General features: G+C 28.8%; 3 protein-coding genes across 3 annotated transcripts; all 3 read right to left on the bottom strand.

Annotated features, from left to right (window-relative positions):
* Window positions 1-1,438: 1,438 nt before the first annotated feature.
* Window positions 1,439-9,553, bottom strand: LOC145840888 (microfibril-associated glycoprotein 4-like). Its single transcript, XM_082948235.1, has 8 exons — window positions 9,473-9,553; window positions 9,017-9,208; window positions 7,662-7,808; window positions 7,444-7,571; window positions 6,735-6,831; window positions 6,010-6,106; window positions 4,578-4,651; window positions 1,439-1,827 (listed from the first exon to the last, which is right to left on the bottom strand). The coding sequence occupies exons 1-8, from the start codon at window positions 9,534-9,536 to the stop codon at window positions 1,562-1,564; spliced, it is 1,065 nt and encodes a 354-aa protein (XP_082804361.1). The 5' UTR covers window positions 9,537-9,553; the 3' UTR covers window positions 1,439-1,561.
* Window positions 9,554-15,810: 6,257 nt separating this feature from the next.
* Window positions 15,811-16,635, bottom strand: LOC145841268 (mitochondrial protein C2orf69 homolog). Its single transcript, XM_082948634.1, has one exon. It carries the CDS (start codon window positions 16,633-16,635, stop codon window positions 15,811-15,813), a length of 825 nt encoding a protein of 274 aa, XP_082804760.1.
* Window positions 16,636-17,056: 421 nt separating this feature from the next.
* On the bottom strand, window positions 17,057-18,679 carry LOC145841267 (GPI alpha-1,2-mannosyltransferase 3-like). The gene is made up of 2 exons (XM_082948633.1): window positions 18,127-18,679; window positions 17,057-18,084 (listed from the first exon to the last, which is right to left on the bottom strand). The coding sequence occupies exons 1-2, from the start codon at window positions 18,677-18,679 to the stop codon at window positions 17,057-17,059; spliced, it is 1,581 nt and encodes a 526-aa protein (XP_082804759.1).
* Between the last annotated feature and the right edge of the window lie 3,122 nt (window positions 18,680-21,801).

The raw sequence follows: 21,801 nt of genomic DNA, 5'->3' as shown, positions 1-21,801 counted from the left end.
TAAAAACTTTTTTTATTATTTTCAGCTTAAGTGTTTGCTAAAACGAAACCTTTATTTACATTTTTATATTAAAGTATTGTGATTCAGATTTTAATGAAGACATTTTATCAACATTTCAATAAATTAGATTTTTTTTACTTAAACCACTCGAAGCTTAAAAATAAATATACTAAAAACTGACAATCTTATACGTACAAACAAAAAATAAACAAGTACTAATACAAATGCTGTTTAGTATGTTTAGTATTTTCAATAACATTTTAATAAACTAAGCAATAATTTGAGGCTAAAACTTTAAGTTTGCCTGAAGTATAAATTTAGTTTTATATTTTGCTTAATTAAATTGTTTTTAAAAACTGTTTCTGACTTATGTTAAACAATTGTGATTTTAGTTTGCTAATCAGAAAGAACGTAGCTATAACATGTTAAAAAAAACTTTAGAAAAACACTCGGAGTTAGTTTCTGTACTTCAGTTAATATACTTTGTCTAAATTTAAAGCTGACTAACTTTTTCTAACTAAATTTAAAAAAACCTCAATTCTACCAAGTTTACTACTTTTTTCGAAATTAATTTAAACAAACCTCAACTTTAACTTGTATACCTGCAATGTAAGTAGTTTAATAGTTTTTTACAATGCTACACAGAAAATTCTAATTGACCTATTAGGAAGTTGTTCAAGTTCAAAACTTTTATTTTCTTTTTTTTAGTTTCCTTGATTGACATATTGGGCGTTTGAACTTTGCTAAAACATTTTTCAGAATCGGTTATTACAGCAATAATGTATCTAATTCAAAATCAAAATGTTTACTAACTATTAGCTCTATAATATAAACCATTTCGATATAAAAAACAATTTTAGTATTCGCATTTAAGTTGTTTTATAACCATACCTTTGCGAAACTTTGATATTGAGCTTTTTCAATTACGTATTGCTAACGGTTTAGAAGTATAAAAAGCAACCAATCAACTGTTTATGTTTTATGTATTTATTGTAAGTAATCATAACTTCTTGTAATTATAAACTACCGAAAAAATTGGACTTTTCTACTTGTAACTTAAATTAAAAAATGTTTCTTCAAAGTACATGCACGGTTAAACGTATCATGTTGATCACAAAAAAAAAAAAAAAAACAATCTGTTACAACAAACATACAAAAAAAAACTATCGATTAAGCTTGATGACCAAGTGAAGTTACTTGTAATATTACTATAACGTTGAAGTTTTCGAGCAAAAGTGTTAAAAAACACAAAAGCATACTTCTTTACCTCGTCTTATTTAAAATAAAAGATTTTCAACTCGAAAAGTTGAATACAATAAATTGTATGTTCTTTTTTAAAGTACTGTCTATTTTTCTTTGATTTTATTTAAACTGTTTTTGAAATCAATTAAAGTTTGTAAATAGTTTTTTTACAAGTTTTTCAAAGTCAGTCGTAATTTTATCTACATTCTTGAGATTAACAAATAACAAATAAAAGGCAAAACTAAAATAACAAAACTTTATTCAAAACTATTTGTTACAACTACATTTATAAACAGTATACACTCATAAAGTATCGCATCTAATTGGGATTGTTTTGACGGCGAAACATCATTTTCATCGTTTTGATCGCATCGTGCTGGCGAAAGGCGAACCATTTCATCTGTTGAAGATTGTTACTGTTGTAATATTGCTGGTTGTACAAACCGGTAATGGTCTGCGAAGTGCACGCGTTGTACCAGTTGCCTCCGGAACCTCCGTACTTCACTGAGCAGTTCACGTCTCTCAGGTCGTTGTCCTGCTCCAAAGTGCTGAACTTCATTCCTCTGTTGGAACTCAACGAGTCGCCTGAAATGAAAAGTGGTTTTGTGTGGGTTGGTTCTTAAACCGCGTTTTTTCTAGTGATCAACCGGACTCACTATCCGGGTCCGGCCGGATATTGCCATTTTTGTCTGATATCCGGATCTGGCCGGATTCTAATTTGAAAAAAAAGTCCGGATCCGTTAGTAAAAAAGAGCATACTGAAAAGTATTTTTTCAAAAACAAACCCTGTGTAATTTAATAAGAGTCTTTTTCGTCAGTTAAAATTAAACACCTACTGTGATTGGCTCATTTTGTACACGTGACTAATTTACATTTGTTTACATTTAAACTATGAAATAAACATTTCATGAAATGCAACTCTTTACATATGTTGTAAAATTGAAAATTTTGGAATGAATACTTGCATTATTTATTGTTTTAAGTTGAGCTCAGAGAATATTTAGAGTTAATACGGTTGAATGTACGAGCCAATGAGAATCATATGACGAAATGTTTCAAACTAAATACTGATGCAACAAAACATCAGAACATGACAGGCAGTTTATATGTAAGCAGTTAGTTAGTTTGGTGTGCAGCTTGAAGCAACAAAATATCTTGAACTTTTTTGTGAATGCTTATTGTAAGTAGTGTTTTGTTTTAAAATTGAATTGGTGTTTAATTGTTTAAATATTTAAGCCAGGTTTATAGTTTAATAGTTTATTAAGAATTTTACCGTTTCTTGTTTACTAAAAGTTTTATTTAATTTTTAGTTTATTGTTTTAAGTTTTTTGATATAGATTTAAATAGCTTCCAGTTTTTAAAGTGTTACCAAAGTAATTAATAATTTTGTATATGCTAGTATTTCTTGTTGTGTTTTATATAAAAGGTTCATCACTCAAAACTGTCGTGTCTGATTATAGAAAGTAGTCTCAGTTAGAATTGAGTATTTGTTAGATATTAATTAGATAAGGTAGGATTTAATTATGATGGGTAGTACTAATAAGTTAAGTGTACCACAATCAGTCCACAACTTTACTACCAAATTGTCAACCTTTGCTAGCTGTTCTACTGATTTTTAGATTAAAGTAATTTTTTCAGTTTTTAAAAACCTCGTTCTGACTCAGGCTTGTCTATACTCACTCTAGCTAGTTTTATTGACTTAAACAGTGGCAACCCTGCCAGTTTGAAAATTTTTGGGAATTTTAGAAAATCTTGGACTGCCTCAGGCTAGTTTTTTTTTAGATTTTGAATGAGTTTGAGCTGATCCAGTTTTCAATATTTTGTAATTTTCTAGTGTATTTTGTTCAAGAACTTGATTTCAGATTTTTAATTGTAAATAACACCTAAATTTGTAAACCTTGTGGCTACCTATTCTACTTATTATTAGATTAAAGTTCTTTTTTTTTCAGTTTTTAAAAACCTCATTCTGACACAGGCTAGTTTATACTAGTGATGTACCGGACTCACTATCCGGGTCCGGCCAGGTATTGCCATTTTTGTCTGATATCCGGATCCGGCCGGATTCTAATTTGAAAAAAAAGTACGGATCCGGGTCCGGTACATCACTATTTTTCAAGGTTTAAGATTTTTTCGCATATTTAAAACACGCAGTTGTCTCCTTTTTTTTTCTAAGGTAGTGTGATTTGTATGGATGTATGCCGACGAAAAGCTTAAGTCGAAAAGTTTTAGCGTAAGATCTTAATCTAAAGAATAACTTAGAAAAACACGTTCAAACGAAATAAAAAGAACAATTTATGTTAAATAAATCAATTTGCTTACTCATTGTTTAAAAGTTTGTGAATCACGCTCTTAAGCTTTGTAGATGAGCAAGATTAAAAGATGCAGTAATCATCAAAAAAGTTTTGATTAACTGACACAAAAGATATAAAACATTAAACAATTGTAAGTTACTTAATAAAGAACTTAGCAAGTATGATAATAACAATAATTATTTAAACAATTTTTGCGGTAAATTGTTAAACAGTTTATTTAGCTCGTATTACTATCTTACAGTTTTAAATTAAGAATATACAATTTATCTAATGTTCAAAAATTTATACATAAATTTTATTATAAGTGTTAACAGTTAAAAAACTAACAGCAAGTAAATATTTTTACAGTATGATAAAAGTGAATCAGATGTTAAGTTACAAACTCCAAAATTTACAGGAACTTTAAGTAGCAGTTTAGTTTATGCTTATAATAGTTTTTGATAATAAATCTGTGGTTTTATCTAATGTTGTAAACATTTTTGAAGAACATAAAGAACAAAAACTTAATCATAAAGTTGAAGCTTAATGCTTTTAGTTTTAAATAGCAATGCAGTATAATGGGACACGTTCAAAATCCACCCACGTTCAAAAGCAACCCAGTCAAATTCGAGAACCGCTACCGATCGAGGGTAAGGGTTAGGGGTAACATTGACAGAAAAAAACTAATAAAAAATAAATAAACAAAGTGCAAAAAATATATAAAAAAACTATAAATAAAATCGGGTGGATTTTGAACGCGGGTGGATTTTGATAATATACCAGTATAAAGCACCTATTCATAATTCTACTAAAAATCATATTATCGATAAAGTAATTGTTAAGCTTTAAAAATTTTAAAAAACAGCTTCTTTATATGTATTTTCAATAAATAATAAAACCAGTTTGCGCAGTCCGTTTTCTACATACTGCGAAAATTGTTTTTACTACTTATATTCCAGCAAACTTGCTTCGCTGGGATCTTTATTAACAAACAGTTATATTGAAATTGTGAATATTTATTTAAAATGAATATGTTTTCATTACCTGCTGTACCGTATCCTGAACCTTGTGCAAAATTTAGTTTGTACTTTTCTTCTGAACTTTCAATGCTGAAACCTCTAAAATTAAAACATTTATATTGATTCTATTACAGAAAATAGTCATAAGATTTGTAAAATATAAGATATTTGTATAATATTTGAAAAATAATTAGTAATACATTCTTTTTATGTTACGCAAAAATACTAATGTTATTAAAACTTTTTTCAAATGTACATCAAAAAATTTTACTCCTAAATAAACTAGACTAATCCTTAAAAAAAAAACACATTCTTTAAACTTTCATGCGAGTTTATTTTAAGTTTAGATCATCAAATAAATGCCAGTTTTATTTCAAGTATAGCCTAATGTTTTCTTGCAAGTTTTTGTTTAAAATTTTACATATTTTATTTTACTGTTGATCTCGTTTGATTTAGTTCAAACGAGTGAAACATTGTTTTGTTAATAAAATTTAAAACTTTGAATTGATCATTCTCCTTATCATTAAGTCGAGAACTTTTATTGTGATCTATAAAGCAAAAAGCACACAAACTTTTATTATTACTTAATTTCAACATTACTGACTTAATAACTGAAATAATATGCTTTAAATCAGAACTTATAAAAAATATGAAATTAAGGCCAGTTTTTTATAGAAAACCGGAATATCAACTATGATTAATTCTACTAACATTAACTGTAAAGGATTAGTTCACTCTAAAACTATAAACAATAGTTGTTTCTACATGATTAAAATTTTATTTATTTATCTTTATCTAAAGTAAATTTAAAAAATTTATCTAACACAAGCATAGTTAAAATATTAATTTATTTTAGCTCTATTTTATCTTTTTATTAAAAATGTTGGCTTCTAACAGCAGTTAAAAGTAAAAGAAATTAACCAAATTTTTTTAACGACTTTTTATTTATTTTGTTATTAACTTGATAGTAAGTTTAACTAAAAAGTGACATTAAAACATAAAAACATAACACATACTGCCTTTTGTTTCATTTCTTAGAAACTTTACATCATTAGACTAACATACTTTTGATGTACTTCAACTTATCATAATCAACAAAGACTTCTGGGTTCGTTCTCAATATTATTTTGAAATATATATAGTCAGCAGAAGGAACTGCGTTGTTAATGGTCGTGCGGTCTAGTTTTTTAAGTCTAGTTCTAAACTTAAAACATCTAAGACTTTCCAACCATAGCAAAAACTTGTATTACTAGTTTAACAACTCTATAAAAAAATTATAACACACGAAAAATGTTCTTTTCATCATATGTTTTAAATATTTTGTGTTTAGTTTAGCAAAAGACAAAATACTTAAAACTATTTTACTGTTTTCAATAAAAAACATTGAAAGGTGCCGTAAAACTATTGTACGTTTTTGTACTATCTAAATAACGTGTACGTCATAAAAGGTTACTAACGTGTAGGTCATAAAAGCTTCGACGTCTGAAAAATCTGACATGTCAAAACGCAACTCAAGTGATCCTTCCTTGGTTAGGTTGTGAACCAGTTGTAGTCCTGATAAAATTTAAGGAATTTTCGTTGTAAAAGCTTTATTAAATAAAAAGTTTTATTACTATTTTGTTGTTTAGTTCTTTACAAGAATTTTGTTTTGTTATGAGATGAGAGTTAATCAGAACAAACTGTTTTTTATAATATCTATCAATTGGTTTTCGTAATTTGTTATTGTCAGAGAATTAATGCGTTCAGTTTACTTAAAAATAAAATTGTAAGTTTAGAAGCATTCTTTAAATTAAAATTTTAAAAGAGAAAACAAAAAATTTGTTTAGATCTTACTTAAAAAAAATATATTATTAATATTGTGTGTTGTAGACTGATTAAGTTCTTTATAACTTAAAATTTAACGATATATCAATATTTTTTTTATTATCAAATACCAATATTAAAACTTTATGAACTACAATGTAGTATGTGCCTGTTTTTTATAAACTAACTAGTTTTATGAATTTTCAAAAATTTTCTATTCAAGTCAGATTCTTTTGTATTGACAAATCTAGAACTTTTTTGAAGTTAAACCAAGTTTATCAACTGTCAGAAAAAAATTAATCGAAAGCTTTACTTATAGGTTGGATTTTAGTAATAACTGAACGCTTTATAAAGCTAATCTCATTTTGTTCGTACTGACCCAACCAAAACTCAGATTGCAAACTTCCGAACCCGTTTTCGTACTCCTGCCAATTTTTCATAAAGTCCTGCGACCCGTCGAACCTTTTTAGCATCACCTGTAATTGGTAGTTTATAAAAGAAACAAACATGAACAGTTGTTGTATTACAGGTATTTACACTGTTTGTTTACCAGACTTATACATGAGAGAACTTTATTAAAATGTTTTCGTAGTTTGTCTCAACTGTTTTGATTGTTTGTGTTTTTTATAGATAAAATGATTAGATATACGTAGATATAAAAAGTTAAAACTGTTCAAATATAGTTTTAATTGTTTGCTAACAAAAGATCCTAGTAAAGTAACTTCACTGGAATATAAATAAAAACAAATTATACAGTAATCTTCCTTTATTCTACCAACATATGTTTCTGTGTGTCAACGAATCAACACACTTCAACTGGGTTGTTAGTAGGAAAGTTATCTTTAGAATAAACTTAACTAACATTGACTTTAGCTAGCAGATATAGCTAGCATCCTTGGAAAAGTATAGTTAAGTCGTTAATAAAAAAATGCTAGTTTGTTGTAACTTAGTAAAAAGAAATTTTGAATGAAATTTTGAGTTAACACAAAGTAAAAATAAATCTACTCAAAAGTAATTTTACTTCAAAGCACACTAAAACTACTTGAAATTTTTTTAGAAATTTTAGTATTAACAAAGTTTCAACTTACTGTCCACCCCCCTCCCACTGTTTCCATGTCGCAACTCACGCTCACTCCTGCTTCCTGAAAATCAGGATAAATCGTGTAAACTCCCGATGTTGAGCCGGGATTATGTTGCTTTATTGCGAGACAGTCTTCTAAGTAAATTAAATTCTTTATTTTTTCTTTTTCAATTCAAAATTACCTTTAGAAATTTAGAAATTAACGTAGTACACTATTAAACTTACTTTTACATTCGTAGCTAACACATGCGACTGTTCTTAGTTCTTCACCTACACAAAAGCCTTGCAGGCAATATCTAGTATCTACTCTGATTCCTTCACCACCGCATGTATTACTGCAACTTCCAATATTCCATTCTGACCAAACTGGTTCTGTGTAGTTGGAAATAAATAACATCAACAGAGTCTGTTATAAAACTGTGTTAAAGCCACACTCTAACTCAGGGGTCGGCAGCTTTTTATAGGAAATGGGTTAAATTTCTCAGGAAGTGTTGCTCGCGGGTCGAACAAGTATAAATGCAATTAAAAAAGCAATAAAACAGCACTAGTAATGATTATTATCAAATTAATAACCTAAATGTATGTTTTTACCAATACACTTTTTTCTTGTTCAAAAAAGTATGTTTTTAGTTAAAAAGTGATTTACAGGCCGCAAATTTTGGCTTTGATGACCGTATTGGTCCGCGGGCCGCAGTCTACCGACCCCGGCTGTAATTGAACACGCATCATAAACTTACGTGTAATTGTTTTTAAAATAACTATTTCGTAATTTAATACAGAAAAGAAAATAACTATGTACACCTTAGTGATATTTTTTCAACTTGAAAAAACACATATGGAGTAATAGTATTTTTAGCCAGTAATTAAAACATCGTTCAACTTATTATAATTTATAATTATATATACTACTTGAAAAGGCTAACATTACTTTGCTTTTGTATTTTTGTATTATAAAGATTAGCTAAACTAGTAATAAACATATTAATACTAAAAAAACTTCATATAAAAGAACTTTAATTTGTCGTTGAGTAATACACTTTAGTAGTCAGGTGGTGCGTCATAACTTGTTTCTGCTTTTAAACATTAACTGTTTTCAATCTTATATCTTATTGTTCAGATGAAAATAAAAAAATCAAAACACGTTAGCAGAAAAATTAAAACTTAGAAATAGCCTCTTTTAAATATAGATATCCTCAAGGAAAACTGTCTAAGAATAAACAAATTGCACACTCAACATGTATCCTTTGAAAATTGGAATTATTAAACACCTTTGAAGTTTATTTTATTTTTAACTTTAAGCTGCGCGTAAAATGTGTTTTAAACAATAAAATTAAAATTTAATCTGAAAAGTTGAATGTTTTTTAACGTAATAAAATGTAAAAAACACAACGTATATACTGATATGAATGTTTCACTGACCTTCGAACGTAGACCATGTCATCTAAAAAATTAGCTTAACAAACATAAGTTTACATTCATGCGGCCTATTGATACTACAAAAATATTTTATTAACACTACCTCGACATCTGCTTACATTAAAAAAAAAAAAAACTCAAAGTAAACAATAAAAAGTTCAAACGCAAATGGCACTCGGGCGCGATCAGCTTCCACATTCCCTCGTTGAACCCGGTGTCAATGCAGGAGTTGTACCGGAGGCACTCGTCGCTCAACACGTGGCCTTCGTCGCACGAGTACTCGCACAAGCTGCCCAGCTTGCTGCCTTTCGAACACTGGGTGTCGCCGTTTTGAATTTGCTCTATTGGCGGACAGTCTGTGATGAGTTTTGTTTGTAAAAATTAAATATGTAAAAAAAAAATTGGAGTTTGTTATTGTTTACGAACAGTTTGTAGATTTGAATTTTTAGTTTCGGTGAGTGTAGAAAACCTTGATTAACTGTTTAAAACTTTAGCTCTTGCTTTTGTACAGTTTATTTTTAATTTTCTTTAAAGGTCATACTGAATTATACCAAAAGTTACAAGTTTCGCTTAATCTAGAACAATTAACCGTTTGAAAAAATATTTGACTTTAATTCTACCTTTTACTTCCTGACTGATTGTAGCAGCAGCAAAAAATAAAATCAATAAACCAATGTACCACATTAAAATAACTTATTATCTGTTGAAAATTTACGAATAGTTTAGTTATATTATTGTAAACAAAAAGCATATTAAAAACAAAATGATACTAAAAGTCTATGTTAAACTTTAAATTTACAATATTTATCTAAAAAATGCTGTAACTGTTAGCTAATATAAGTCTGAACTAGTAATAAAATTGCAATTAAATCTTAAAGCGTTTTTATTTCACTCTGAATCATGTATTTTTCAACAAAGCGTTATTTGTTTTTCGTTACAAATTTCCGGTTTGAAAATGAGTAAGTAATTAGTTTTGCTGATTGCACGAAAATCACAAGTATAATATATTTTATATTTTCAATTTATCATAAAGCATTTTAAAACTGTTATCAAACTTTATAAGTTAGATATAACGTAGACAATATTTTAAGCGAATAAAGATGTTTTTTTTTTCCTTTAAAACAATTTATTCTTAATTGTTTTCAATAACTTAATTTTCATCTTAAGTTTAAATCAGATGAATTTTAAGTAATTTAAATTTTATTTTAGAAAAGCTTTCGGAATATTTTAACTTTTTCAATTATAAGCATAACTTCGATACTTTTAGTTAAACATATAAAAACTTATAGCTTCTTTAAAGACATTTAAAACTAAATTCCAGAAAGAAGAGTTTATAATGTAAATAAACTTTTGATCTAAAAAATACGTATATAAAACTCAAAGATAATTTATAGTTTTTGCTTATAAAATGTTGTTAGATTTACGTGAAAAACAATAAAAAGTCATTTGCATATTTAGTAAAATTTATTATAGCATAGATTATATTGTTCTACGTTTAAAATAAAACTATAACTGTCACACTGATTTTAATTAATTCTATTGTTGTTTTAATATTCTCTATGTTTAATAGAAAGATCAGTTTTATCAAAATAAAAAATTACAGTTACTTTTGTTTAAATTTTCGGTTTATTTAAAATTAAAATTCTTTTTTTCTTTAAAACATTTCTAAATATAAAGTTTTGATAAGCTTTATAAAAAGTAAAATCCGGCTAAATTCTTTACATTACCTGTTACAATTAAATTAAGTGCGTAAGTATTGTGAGTGTTTTAAAATTGTTTGAAATTATTTTTTTTTTATAAATTCATAACTTATGTGATTATCAGTTTCAAATACAATGGCTATTTATCATAAACGGTTGAACGTTATAGTTGCATGCATAGTTCTTTAAAATATTAATCTTGAAATTTAGTTCGTAGATAAATTTAAATTTCTAGCCGGTTTTACAATAAAGCTTAATTTATAACTTCAAACTATCTATCTGGTAACATTCATAATGAAAAATGCCAAAAATTTAAATATATTTAACAGTATAAATCTTTAGAAAAAAAAGAACAAAACTATTCTATTTTTTTGTATCAACTGAAAATAAATTTACACTATAAATGCAACAAAATAAGAATTACTAAAATGTCTTAAAATTAAATTAAAGGTATGAAAATATTTTATTTAACGACAAAAAAAGCGCTCAAAATGTTTGGTCCTAGGACCTGGTGCACGAAAAATGTTTTGTTTTTCAAGTCGTTTACCACTTTGGTACTTTTTATAAGGACAGATATAAAATTATTGCTGTTGTTTTTATTTGTACAATAATTAGACTATAACCAAAAAATATTAATTTTGAGCAAGTTTTAAGCTGAACTTTTTTAGATTGTTGTGTTCTTTAACTTTTTTGTAAAATAACAATTTGAACATATACATTTAAACACTACCAAACTAATGTAAGAACTTTCTACGTGCAAATAAAAGTTGTACTACAGCTAAATTAGAAGCTATAAAACATCTAAAAAATTGCAAAAGTATTTCTTAAGATATTATCTCTGTTTAACAAAGTGAGTTATGTTCCATTTGCTTGTTTACAAACACATTTAATTTTCTATCATAAAACAAACCAGTTTAGATTTAATGTACAAAAGTTCTGAGCTTATAGACACAAAAACACGCCTGCATAAAAAACCACCGTAAACACACTAGTGGTACAAAATGTAAGTAAATAAGGTTAATTTTATTCAAATACAACTTTTTCAAATGTTCTGAAAAGTTAATACTCTATAAAACTGTTTATATTTAATTCTAGGATAAAATGGAATAGAGAAGCTAGGGTTTTAAAAATGTTAATTAAGTTTACCTTATCTCAGCCGCATAACATTATAATTTACAAATGAAGTGTCAGTACTATTTTTTACTGTTTAATTTAAGCACAAACTTAATAAAAACAATGGCTAGTGTTTTCCAATAAACTGCACAGTGTCTTATTCATCGTGCACAAAGTTTGTTACGTGTTTTTTTGTTAGACGTATATTGCTTCAATACTTGTAAAAAAATATTTTTAACTGGTTCCAACTATTTAACGCAATACCTAAACAAACCTTTATTTTGTCTTTCAAATGAACAGCTTGTAGTTTTATGCCTTTCAAAATAAAGCCAAACAAAAGTAACAACTAAATGTCAACATATTTCTAATGTAAGCTCAGAGGAAGTTGCAAAATTGAAAATGATCATGAGAAAACTCTACATTCCCTGAAGAGATCATGCAAAAATATTCACTTCTAAATCTACTTAAAACGTTATCAGAATTATAAAGTTATTGAAAGTTATTGAAGATCATAAATTTGACTTACTTTTAGTCTGCTGTTAAAAATTGATAAGATAAATGTTAATTTTGTAATACCTTCAAGTTTAAAGCTGTCAATTTTCCCAAAAATGAGCCTAAAACAGCCTTGCTAGAAGTCCCTTGTTAGAAGCTAAGGTACTTGAAACCGCCTTTGTTACAACTTGAAAACTTACATCGATGAAAAAACACAGTCACAAAGCAATTCAGCTAAAGAGCAGTTGACATATGATAGAAAACAAGATCAGCGTTTAGAAGAACACTGTAAAACTGCTAAATATTTATTAAACAAAAAATAAAAAAATGCAAAACAATTAAAGCAACGGTGCCGTAGTGTAATATACAGTTATACAATTACAATTTTCACCATCAATGTAAACTACTACTTACATAAAGACAAAATAGCTGTTTGGAATAGCTAAACTTTAACATTCTTCAATTGGTCACGGCTGCAAAAACGCTTTTGATTTCATTCGATTTCACACAAAATAAATTGTTATACAAATGATGTGCAAAACAATAATATAACTTAAACTACTAAATAGGAACATTAGTATGTACAGTGCACTGTGAAGTGGTAGCTTACCGTAGCTTTGCTAAAAGCAAAGGTAGTTGTGGTAAGTATAAAAAAAGTAAAAAGTATACGTCATTGGTCCCTCTTTAGAAAGTTGTTAAATCTTGGTGCTGATTGAACACCTGGAAGAAAAGTAAGCAAAGAAACAAATTAAACAGTTCCTGTATAATGGAACTTCGCTGCTTGCGATTGGTCTTGGAAACCCGTTAGTTACACTCTGCTTACTGAGTTTAGCAGCAGTGGATTATTTAATTCATCTTGATGAATTTGATGATTTTCAATTTAGTGTTATAGAGTTAGGGAAAAATCAAAGTAAGCTTTCAAAATCTTGTTGAACTGTATTAAAATTAAAAATTTTAATTCGAAATAAAGTAAAATAACTATGTAATTTTTTTATTGTTTAATAAATATTTTTATGGTATGAATTGAAATATTTGATGGTCTTAGATAAAATGCTCTTGTATAATGTTTCTGAAAACAAAAAAACATAAATTGAGACTAAACTAACCAATTGTTCTTCAGAATCAATACGTACTTAAACCTTTATAACAATTAAAGAGAGCTTTTAAACTTGTAAATTTTCTTTTTATAATTCCCACCCAAACGTAAGAGAAGTATCAAATGACTAATATTTTTAAATTAAAGTACTGTTGGCTCAGACAACACACAATCTGTATCGCTCGTAATGTGATAATGCTTTGAGCAATGAAAGATAAAACGTGTTGAAACGCAGTAAAGTACAGGTAAGTGTGATAAATGAAAGTTAACAAGTAATTTGGAGGGAATTGAAACTAGCTTTGATATTTTCAAAGGCAATAATTTCCACTACTACGTCTACAAAGCGTTTAAAAGTTGTATAAAAGATTAAAATTAAAAAGTACAACAAAAACTAAATATGAGTATATATAAGAAACACTCAAGTTTAAAATTTTGAAAATTAACCTTTTGAAAAGTTTCAGTTTTTCGTTTAACATATATACTGCAGTAAGGTTGTGGCTTCAATCAATAACTAAATTACGACTTGAAAGAAACTTGTTGAAATGGTCAAACTTATTGGAAATAGTATGTTTATAAGCCGATATTTGACACTGCGACCTTATTAAAGGTTTTATGACGTCATATAGTAATAGTATGTAAATCGTCCGCATTTATTGTTACTTTAATTGCCCGTTTTGTTTTGTCGTATGACTTTTTAATATTGTTCAGTGCTAGTATAAAATATTTAGTTTATTAAATGCGATATGCAACAAGTAAAAACTTAGTTTTTCATTCTTTTTAGTAAGTTTTAAACTTTTTTACTTCTTTTTAGACTACGGGTAAAATATTTGAAAAAAGAATTAACCAATGAAAAAATTATAATAAAAAAAATTAAACAATTCATCTGAAAACTGAAAATAAAACCAAAAAAGTATAAGTTTTAACAAATTAAGTTTTATTTTAAGGTATTATATTCTTTCATAAGATTTAAAACTTAAGTAAAAAGGTTTATTAAAAGGAATAACTAAGGAAATTTTTATCAACAATCATCTGGTTGTTAAATAACCAGTCTTATGCATAACATACAAGCTTTAAAGCATATTTTCCTTAATTCATACATACTGTACTTTTTAAATTAAAACACTCTTATCATATAAAGTTTTCATAATGTTAGATCAAGTAGTTCAAACGCGATCAGTTAACATTTTAGCAGTTCAAGTTTACAACGACTTCTTTGATTATTTCGTCCCGAGTAAATTTTCAAGGGAAAGAAAAAAAAATTGTGTTAGTTGAGACCTCCAGTGGCAAAATAAAAACTAAAGACCCAGTTTGATAGATTTTTGTGTCAAACCAAAACTTTACTACTTATATGGGAAAATTGTCAAAAATTCAAAGTTTTTTAGTAACTTTTGTTCAAAACTTAAGTTTTTTTTTTCAAAATTTCAGGTTTTCTTAGCCTAAATTGACAAATTCCAGGTTTTTAAACATTTTAATATAAAATTGATTTTCTTATTTTTTAATTGAAAAATATTTATTGAAGTACTTAACTTCATAAGTAACAGTTATAAAAAATAACTTAAATAACACCATTAAACACAGAGAAAAAGTTCAAACACTTCGGGATTTTCAAGTTTAGTGACTGCCATGTAATACTGGTTATTATTTCACTTTAAACGGCTGTTTTTTGTTCTTAACAGGTTTGTAGTATAAGATACATTAACTACTTAATATTACTTTTTTCTATTTTTTGCTTAATAACCTGATGATTTTTAAAATTTTTATTAAAAGCGCTATCGATCTTAAATCAATTTTTGAGCTAAATACAAATATATTTTTTAGTGTAAGCTTTGTAAAAGTTTACTCTTTAATTAAATGGTAAAAAAAAAATTATCTATGTCATTTTACATTGTGGGTTAAATAGAAACAACTAATTTATTAATGTATCAATTTTAGTAGAGGAAAACTTTTCGCAAAAACATAAAAGTACTATTTTTTTTCGCATTTTACTAATATTCTAAGATGATCCTATATTAAAGACACAGATCAAAATTTAGGATCATATCTTTCCCGTTCTTACCCGTTAGCAATATCTGATAGCGATATTTAAATAAAAAAATTCAATAAAAAAAACCTTTAATCAATAAAATATTTTTGCAAATTAAAGATGATATTTCTAAGAAAGTTTATCTAAATGTAAACTTAAAAGTATCAATGAAACATATTACAAAACAAGATTTTAAATTTTATTAAGAATTATTTAGTATGATTACTTTTTATCTAATTGTGTACCTAATATATTATTAAACTTGCTTCAAAACATCTAAGCTGTTAAAAATAAAATGAAATTTTTTTAAAACTAATTACAGTGTTCAATTTGATTAAAAAAATTTAGTTTAAGTGATATTATTACAAATTTTACATGTGCAAAAAATATAGAGTCGTTTAAATGCAATTAAAAAATTATTAGGAACAAAATATGATTTTTCGTCAGACTTAACTTAAATAGAACAAGTTCATATATTTCAATACATTTTCTATGAAATTTTTTTTTAACGCAGACTGAAATTCAACTATTTAGCTACAAAGCAACAGGTTCGAAAACGTCAATGACTTTAAAATGAAGTTCCAGCGAAAGCTCCTCCTCGAAATGCTCGGTGTGCCGCAGCTTGCACCCGTTGCGCTTCATCGCTTCCACGAACCCCGCCGCCTGCTCCCCCTTGAACTTCCTGTGCGGGTCCTTGGTCTGGTAGGGCGAGGTGTGCACCGCAAAGTCCGCGTGCTTCAGCGACGTCAGGTTTCCCAGCACCTCCTCGTCGGTCACCCAGTGGACGTCGTCCTCCGTCCCGCTGTGGCCTCCGTCCAGCCAGCACATGCACCTGATCGTGCTCAGAAACTTGGCAGTTTCTTCATCGGTGCTTTCCCGCGAAGCCTCGTACAACACCTGGTTCAAAACGACGCAGCCCTTGCTGAAGGCGGCCAAAGTGACACTGACGGTTTCGGAATCGGGTATTTTAATTGCTTTTAGCATGGACTGGAAGAGCTGCGCCATATTTGCCACGCCGTCGTGGTCCCTGGAGTGCTTGGGAAGGCAGACGACGGACTCGGTGGGCACGAAGTTGGTGTAGCAGCTGATGATGTCGTATATTCGTTTTCGGGGAACCACCAGCCAGACGTGGCTTTTTTTGAACTTTGCGCCGAGAATGCCCAGAGTGTTTTCGAAGGAGTAGGCGGTGTGGTGCTTGGACTGCGGGTTGGAGCTCATCTTCAGCTCGAAGTTTTGGATGTCTCCCGGGAAGAAGATCACGTGGTCGGTGTTGCTGCTGCCCTCGTGCGGTGGTTTGTGGAGAACGTCGTTTTCGTGCTCGTCTTTTCCTGGCAACGCTTTGAAGTGGTTGAAATCCATTTGCACAAAATAAATTAAAACTGGATTAAGAGTAAAGTTCTTTGTAAAAAATATCAATTTACAAAATAATAGTAAGTTGTTTGGTTGTTAAAAAAATTGAAGTTAACAAAGTATGAGTAAGTATGAAAAAAAAAACACAAACAGCATCTTTGCAACAAATCAGGTTATAATAAGACAATAAAAGGGACAAAAAATGTAAGAAATAAAACCACTAAAATGGCTCACAATGTATATAATTTATTATCCTAACAAAAAATTCTAAAAAGTTTATAGGTCAAGATAGCATTACAAGACATCAAATTGTATTTTAACAAAGATAAAATTGTTCTAAAATAAAAAATAAGTGTGAGTTACTTTTAAACAAAAGCAGATAAAATTATTTTCTTGACTAAGTTTAGCAGCTAATATTTAAAAAGATAGTTTAATGAAACTTATTTTTACATAAAATTAAAGCATTTTTACCAACTCTTCCTTCTGAAAAATGGGTGTGAAATGTTCTGTAACACTCAAAATAACAAGTAGAAAAAGTTTCATAAAGTCTATCGTACAACACATCATACAGTACAATATAGTTTGGCAAACCAACAGCACTGCAGTTATCAAAGCCTGACTTGTACTCATTCTCGAGCCACTTGTTCGGGTCTTCATAAAACAAAACAGACTCGTCTTTGTAGCCGGCTCTGTTTTCCAAGTCCGGTTCGCACGTGATGAACTTCAGCCTGGTCGGCAGATGCAAGTGGCTGTAAAACGGCGTTGAGTGGCAGGGCATGAGAAACAGAGTTTGCTCGTAAGGCTTCGGTTTGAGCTCGTGCAACTGGTCAAGGAGCATCAGCGGGGCTCTTTGATGCTCCAAGCCAATGTAAAGTGCAGCTAAGGTGTTCGAAACTAACAAGAAACACAACTTTGAGTACTTTTTCTTCAAGCTTGAAATTGCATGGCCACTGTAGAATGAAACAAAGGGCATCAGTACTAGAATAAATCTAAACTCTTTGTGGCCAGGAATGCTGTAGAGTAAAAGCGTGGTGGCTATTGAGCTTTTAAATATGAGAAGAAAATGTTGCTGAACAGCATTGCTCTTAGTTTCATTTTCTACGTTCCTTTCATAGAGCCACAAACCGTAAATGCAAAACAAAAGGTGGAAGGAAAACACGACAGGCAGCCCTTGAGTGAAGTACCAGTGCCATGGATGCTCCCCATAAAAAGTTCCTTTGTTGTCAATAAAATTGAAAAACAAAAAGTTTAAATGCACACTCACCCATTCGCCGTAGCAAACCCGGTCAACAACAGCTAAAAAGGCAAAGACAACAAGTGCCTTTGTCAAAATTTGAAGCGTGACTTTTAAGCACAATGTAAAACTGTAGTTTTTGTAAATTTGTAACAAATAAATGCTAAATAAAGGAAGCCAAACTGAAGCACTAGTAGGCCTCACATAAAAACCAACAACAGCATCTATTATAACAATGTTAAAATGCTTACTTAACAATTTTTTACCAGTTTTTCTAACGGTAACTTTTTTTAATGGCAAGGCATGTTTTGAGTAAAAATACAAAGCAATACATACAATGTTCGTTTCAAAAGTGTTTATCAAGGTTCTAGTTGAGCAGTACCACCAAAACCAGCTGGTGACAAAGCAAAACAGAGAGTAAGCGGCTGTAGTGGCTCCAAACAAGTTCTTCACAGTTAAGTAAAACAAGAACTCTGAAAGGGCAGACAGGCCGCCTTGTATGAGCCTCGGCACAAACTTGAGCAGAAACAAGCTGTCGAGTCCCAGCACCTGCAGAAGTTTGAAGGGAAAAGCAAACAGCAAGGTGTAAAGGTACGAGCGCAACCCGACTTTCCATTCCCAGGTCAAGTGCCCGTAGCCAAAGACCATGCGGTGGGCCACTTCTAACGATTGCCAGTACTCATCAGGCACAAACCATGTTTGTACCAAGAAGATGTTTAAGACTTTTAAAAGAAACAGTTTTTGAAGCAAGCTTTTGTGTGAAAGGTGTGAGATTCTTTCCACAAAAGAAAGAGGTGTTTTATTCTCATCTTTCCTCATCAGAAAGTTTTATTTAATGAGAGTTATAAACTTACAAAAATCTGCAATACAATAATAACTTTACTATAATACCAGATAAAATAAACAATTGATCAGGGATACTAATGATATTTTTCATAAAACATTGTTAAACTGAAATTAATTTACAAATGCAAAGTTTATCTTTAAATTTTTAACCTAGTTTAAGCAATTAAAAAAAGAGTTATTGAATAACTATAAAACTTTATTTTATAACAAACTTTGAAATAGAAAAATATGAGGTATTTAAATTGACATGTATACATTAATAACTCATTAAAGTTTTTCTTTAAGTTTAAAAAAAATAACTCATCACAATTTTTTGTTTAAATTTATTTTTTGAAAAAAAAACACTTTTTTTTTAATTTTTGTGATAATTTTTTTTTTATTTAAATTCATAAGTAACGTTTATTTGTTTTAATATTAGGCACATTTCCTGAAAATTTGAGAAGATTGCTTGAAAAATGAAGGAGGAGATAGATTTTTAGTGAATTTTCAAATTTCCGAGAAAATTGACACCGTAAAACTTGTGGTCCACACGTTTGTATCGGAAACTTTTTACAAAAAAAAAATATCTCAAAATATAAATGATATCTTTGAATTCTAAAAAAACTGACTTGTAGTTTATATTTAAAGCTTTAATATAAAAGCTAAAGTTCATTCTTGTAAAAAAAAAGTGTTTTACCCCCCCCCCCCCCCCCATATGACTTTAACCAAAAAAAAACAGTTTGAGTTAATTTAAGTGGAAACTATGCTTTGTGTATTGAATCACATATCAAAGTGAATAAATAAAATATAATTACCAAAATCAACACTTTACAATATGGTGTGGGACAAAAATCTTGGCTACACCAAATATTTTCTCAAAATTGTACACCCTTGTTAACATTGTATAAAAAGCAACTCCAAATTAGATAGAGGACCCAATAGCTACATGAAAAAAAAAGGTAACAAAAGATTATACCACTTTGCTCATCTGACCACAAGCTTGTCTCATCGCACAAGAAAGTCCAGGCTTTGTATTTCTATAGACTTTTACTGATGTTTTCTTTGATAAAAAAAAGCATAACAATCATAAAACTGATCCAAATTCAATAAAAACTGTTCTCAAGCTTTCTCCTTTTAAAACACTTGAGAGTCAGCATCTTACTGTATTTTAACAACAAAATAGACCTGGTTTTCTGGTATGCTGATTTCTGGTAAACATATTTTTCAAAGAGGAGGTTTCTGAACATATGTTAACGGTTTATTGCTACCAGAAGCTAGCATCTGTAATTGTTTGGTAACAGTGACAAAAACTTTGAAATAACTTCACTTTAATCAAACACAGGTTTGAACATCAACAACATTTTGGACCATGCATAATATGACAGAGCACTTCAAAGGTAATGATTTCCCCTTAAAACAGGACGGTATTCACAACTACAACAAAACCCAGTGCAGACAAAACTTTTGCTATTTTGGAGCAAAGATTTGTGGCATCTTCATTGCCTATCTCAATGGAAAATGTTGGAAACTGAGATTTGTTGCTAACAAAATATAAATTTAGGGTCATTGAAAAGGTCTTTGCTTAAAAAACCACAGAAAAAGTTGTGTGCAGCAGATGAGAGCATCAGAGGACATATAGAGCAAGTTGCTGCTGAAGGAGTTAACATGTGGATTGAGTTATCAAAAATATAGATTTAAGCGTTTGTTTACAAAGATCTAAGAAAACAAGTTCACTGGAATATACAATAATAACTAATTAAACAATTAGTTGATTTTCATAGCTCCAACAAAGTTAGTTAGTGTAATAAAGAAAGAATAATGTTTAATTTGTTTTTGTTTACTATATTTTATTGTTTTTACTTTCATTTGTCTGTTTTGTTATAACCATGTTTTTGATGAGTTTTTTTTTTAAACTTAGATTTTTGTTTTACTAAAACACATATTTCAATTATTTGTAAACTATATCTTAAGTTTTGGAAAGTTTATAAGCTAACTTCATACATATTATTAAGTTAATTTAAAAAACAGTTTTTTACCTTTTAAGTTTGGCCTATTATTTTTACAGGATTACCACTCTTTGAGGCAAAAAAGCCTGATTGAGTTTGTGAGAAATTTAAAAAAAAGTAGCAAAAATCAATAACTGTATAATTTACTTTTAATCAGACTTGAATACTTAAAAAATCTTAGTAGTAACAAAAGTACTTAAGGGCATTGGAAAGTCTACCTTGTTTTTACAAGTTACTCTTATTTTGTAGAGCTTTATTTGAGTTATCAGACTTTTTTAACAGCTTGAAAAAATTCAAATCAATTTTTAAGATATAAGCGATCAAAGTCAGTGTGCTCAAAAGGTTCCTACTGAAAGACACACCAAAAAACAAAAAAAAAAGATTATACCACTAAAAATCTATCTTCTTCATTTTTAATTTTATCTTTAAATTTTTACAGAAAGTCCATTACTAATATTTAAATTGATTGAAAGCAGAAATTTTTCAACAACACTTTTTTTTTTTGTTTTTTATTTAAAACTTAACTTTTTTTATATTTATTAAATCTCAACATTTAATGTCTTTTAAACTATAAAATGAACTTTTCCTAAAAATTCAAAGTCTCTAACTCAAAAAATAAAGGAGAAGATGAATTTTTAGTAATTATTTAATTTCCTAGAAAATTGATAATATACAATTTATGGTCCATAGGTTTGTCTCAGAATTTATATTTACAAATACATTTATATCTTAAAAACTAATTAATTTGTTATTCTATAAAAACTTGTATCTTATACTTTTAGCTGTAATATAAGAACCAATTTTTAATTTAGTAAAGAAAATGTTGTACTCCTCATAATGCCCATGATATTTAAACAAATATACATTGTTTTCCACAATTGCAGGGTTGCCACTGGTTTTTGATAAAATTCTTCTAGGTTTTCTGAATATATTTCAGGTTTTTAAAGTACAGAATTTTGGGTATATTTTCAGTTTAAATTTAAGTTTAAGGTTAAAAACTGTGTTAAGTAGTATAACAACGTTAAAAACATAATGTAAAGCTACCTTAAATGATTTTTTTTTTATATTTTCTCATATATCCGGACTTAACTTATCTGGACAGTTTAAGTT

The sequence above is a fragment of the Thalia democratica genome, chromosome 7 (assembly GCF_965202585.1).
Source record: "Thalia democratica chromosome 7, ktThaDemo2.hap1.1, whole genome shotgun sequence".
NCBI classification, from domain to species: domain Eukaryota; kingdom Metazoa; phylum Chordata; class Thaliacea; order Salpida; family Salpidae; genus Thalia; species Thalia democratica.
Note: the sequence above shows the minus strand (reverse complement) of the source record. Positions and strands in the feature narration are given on the sequence as shown.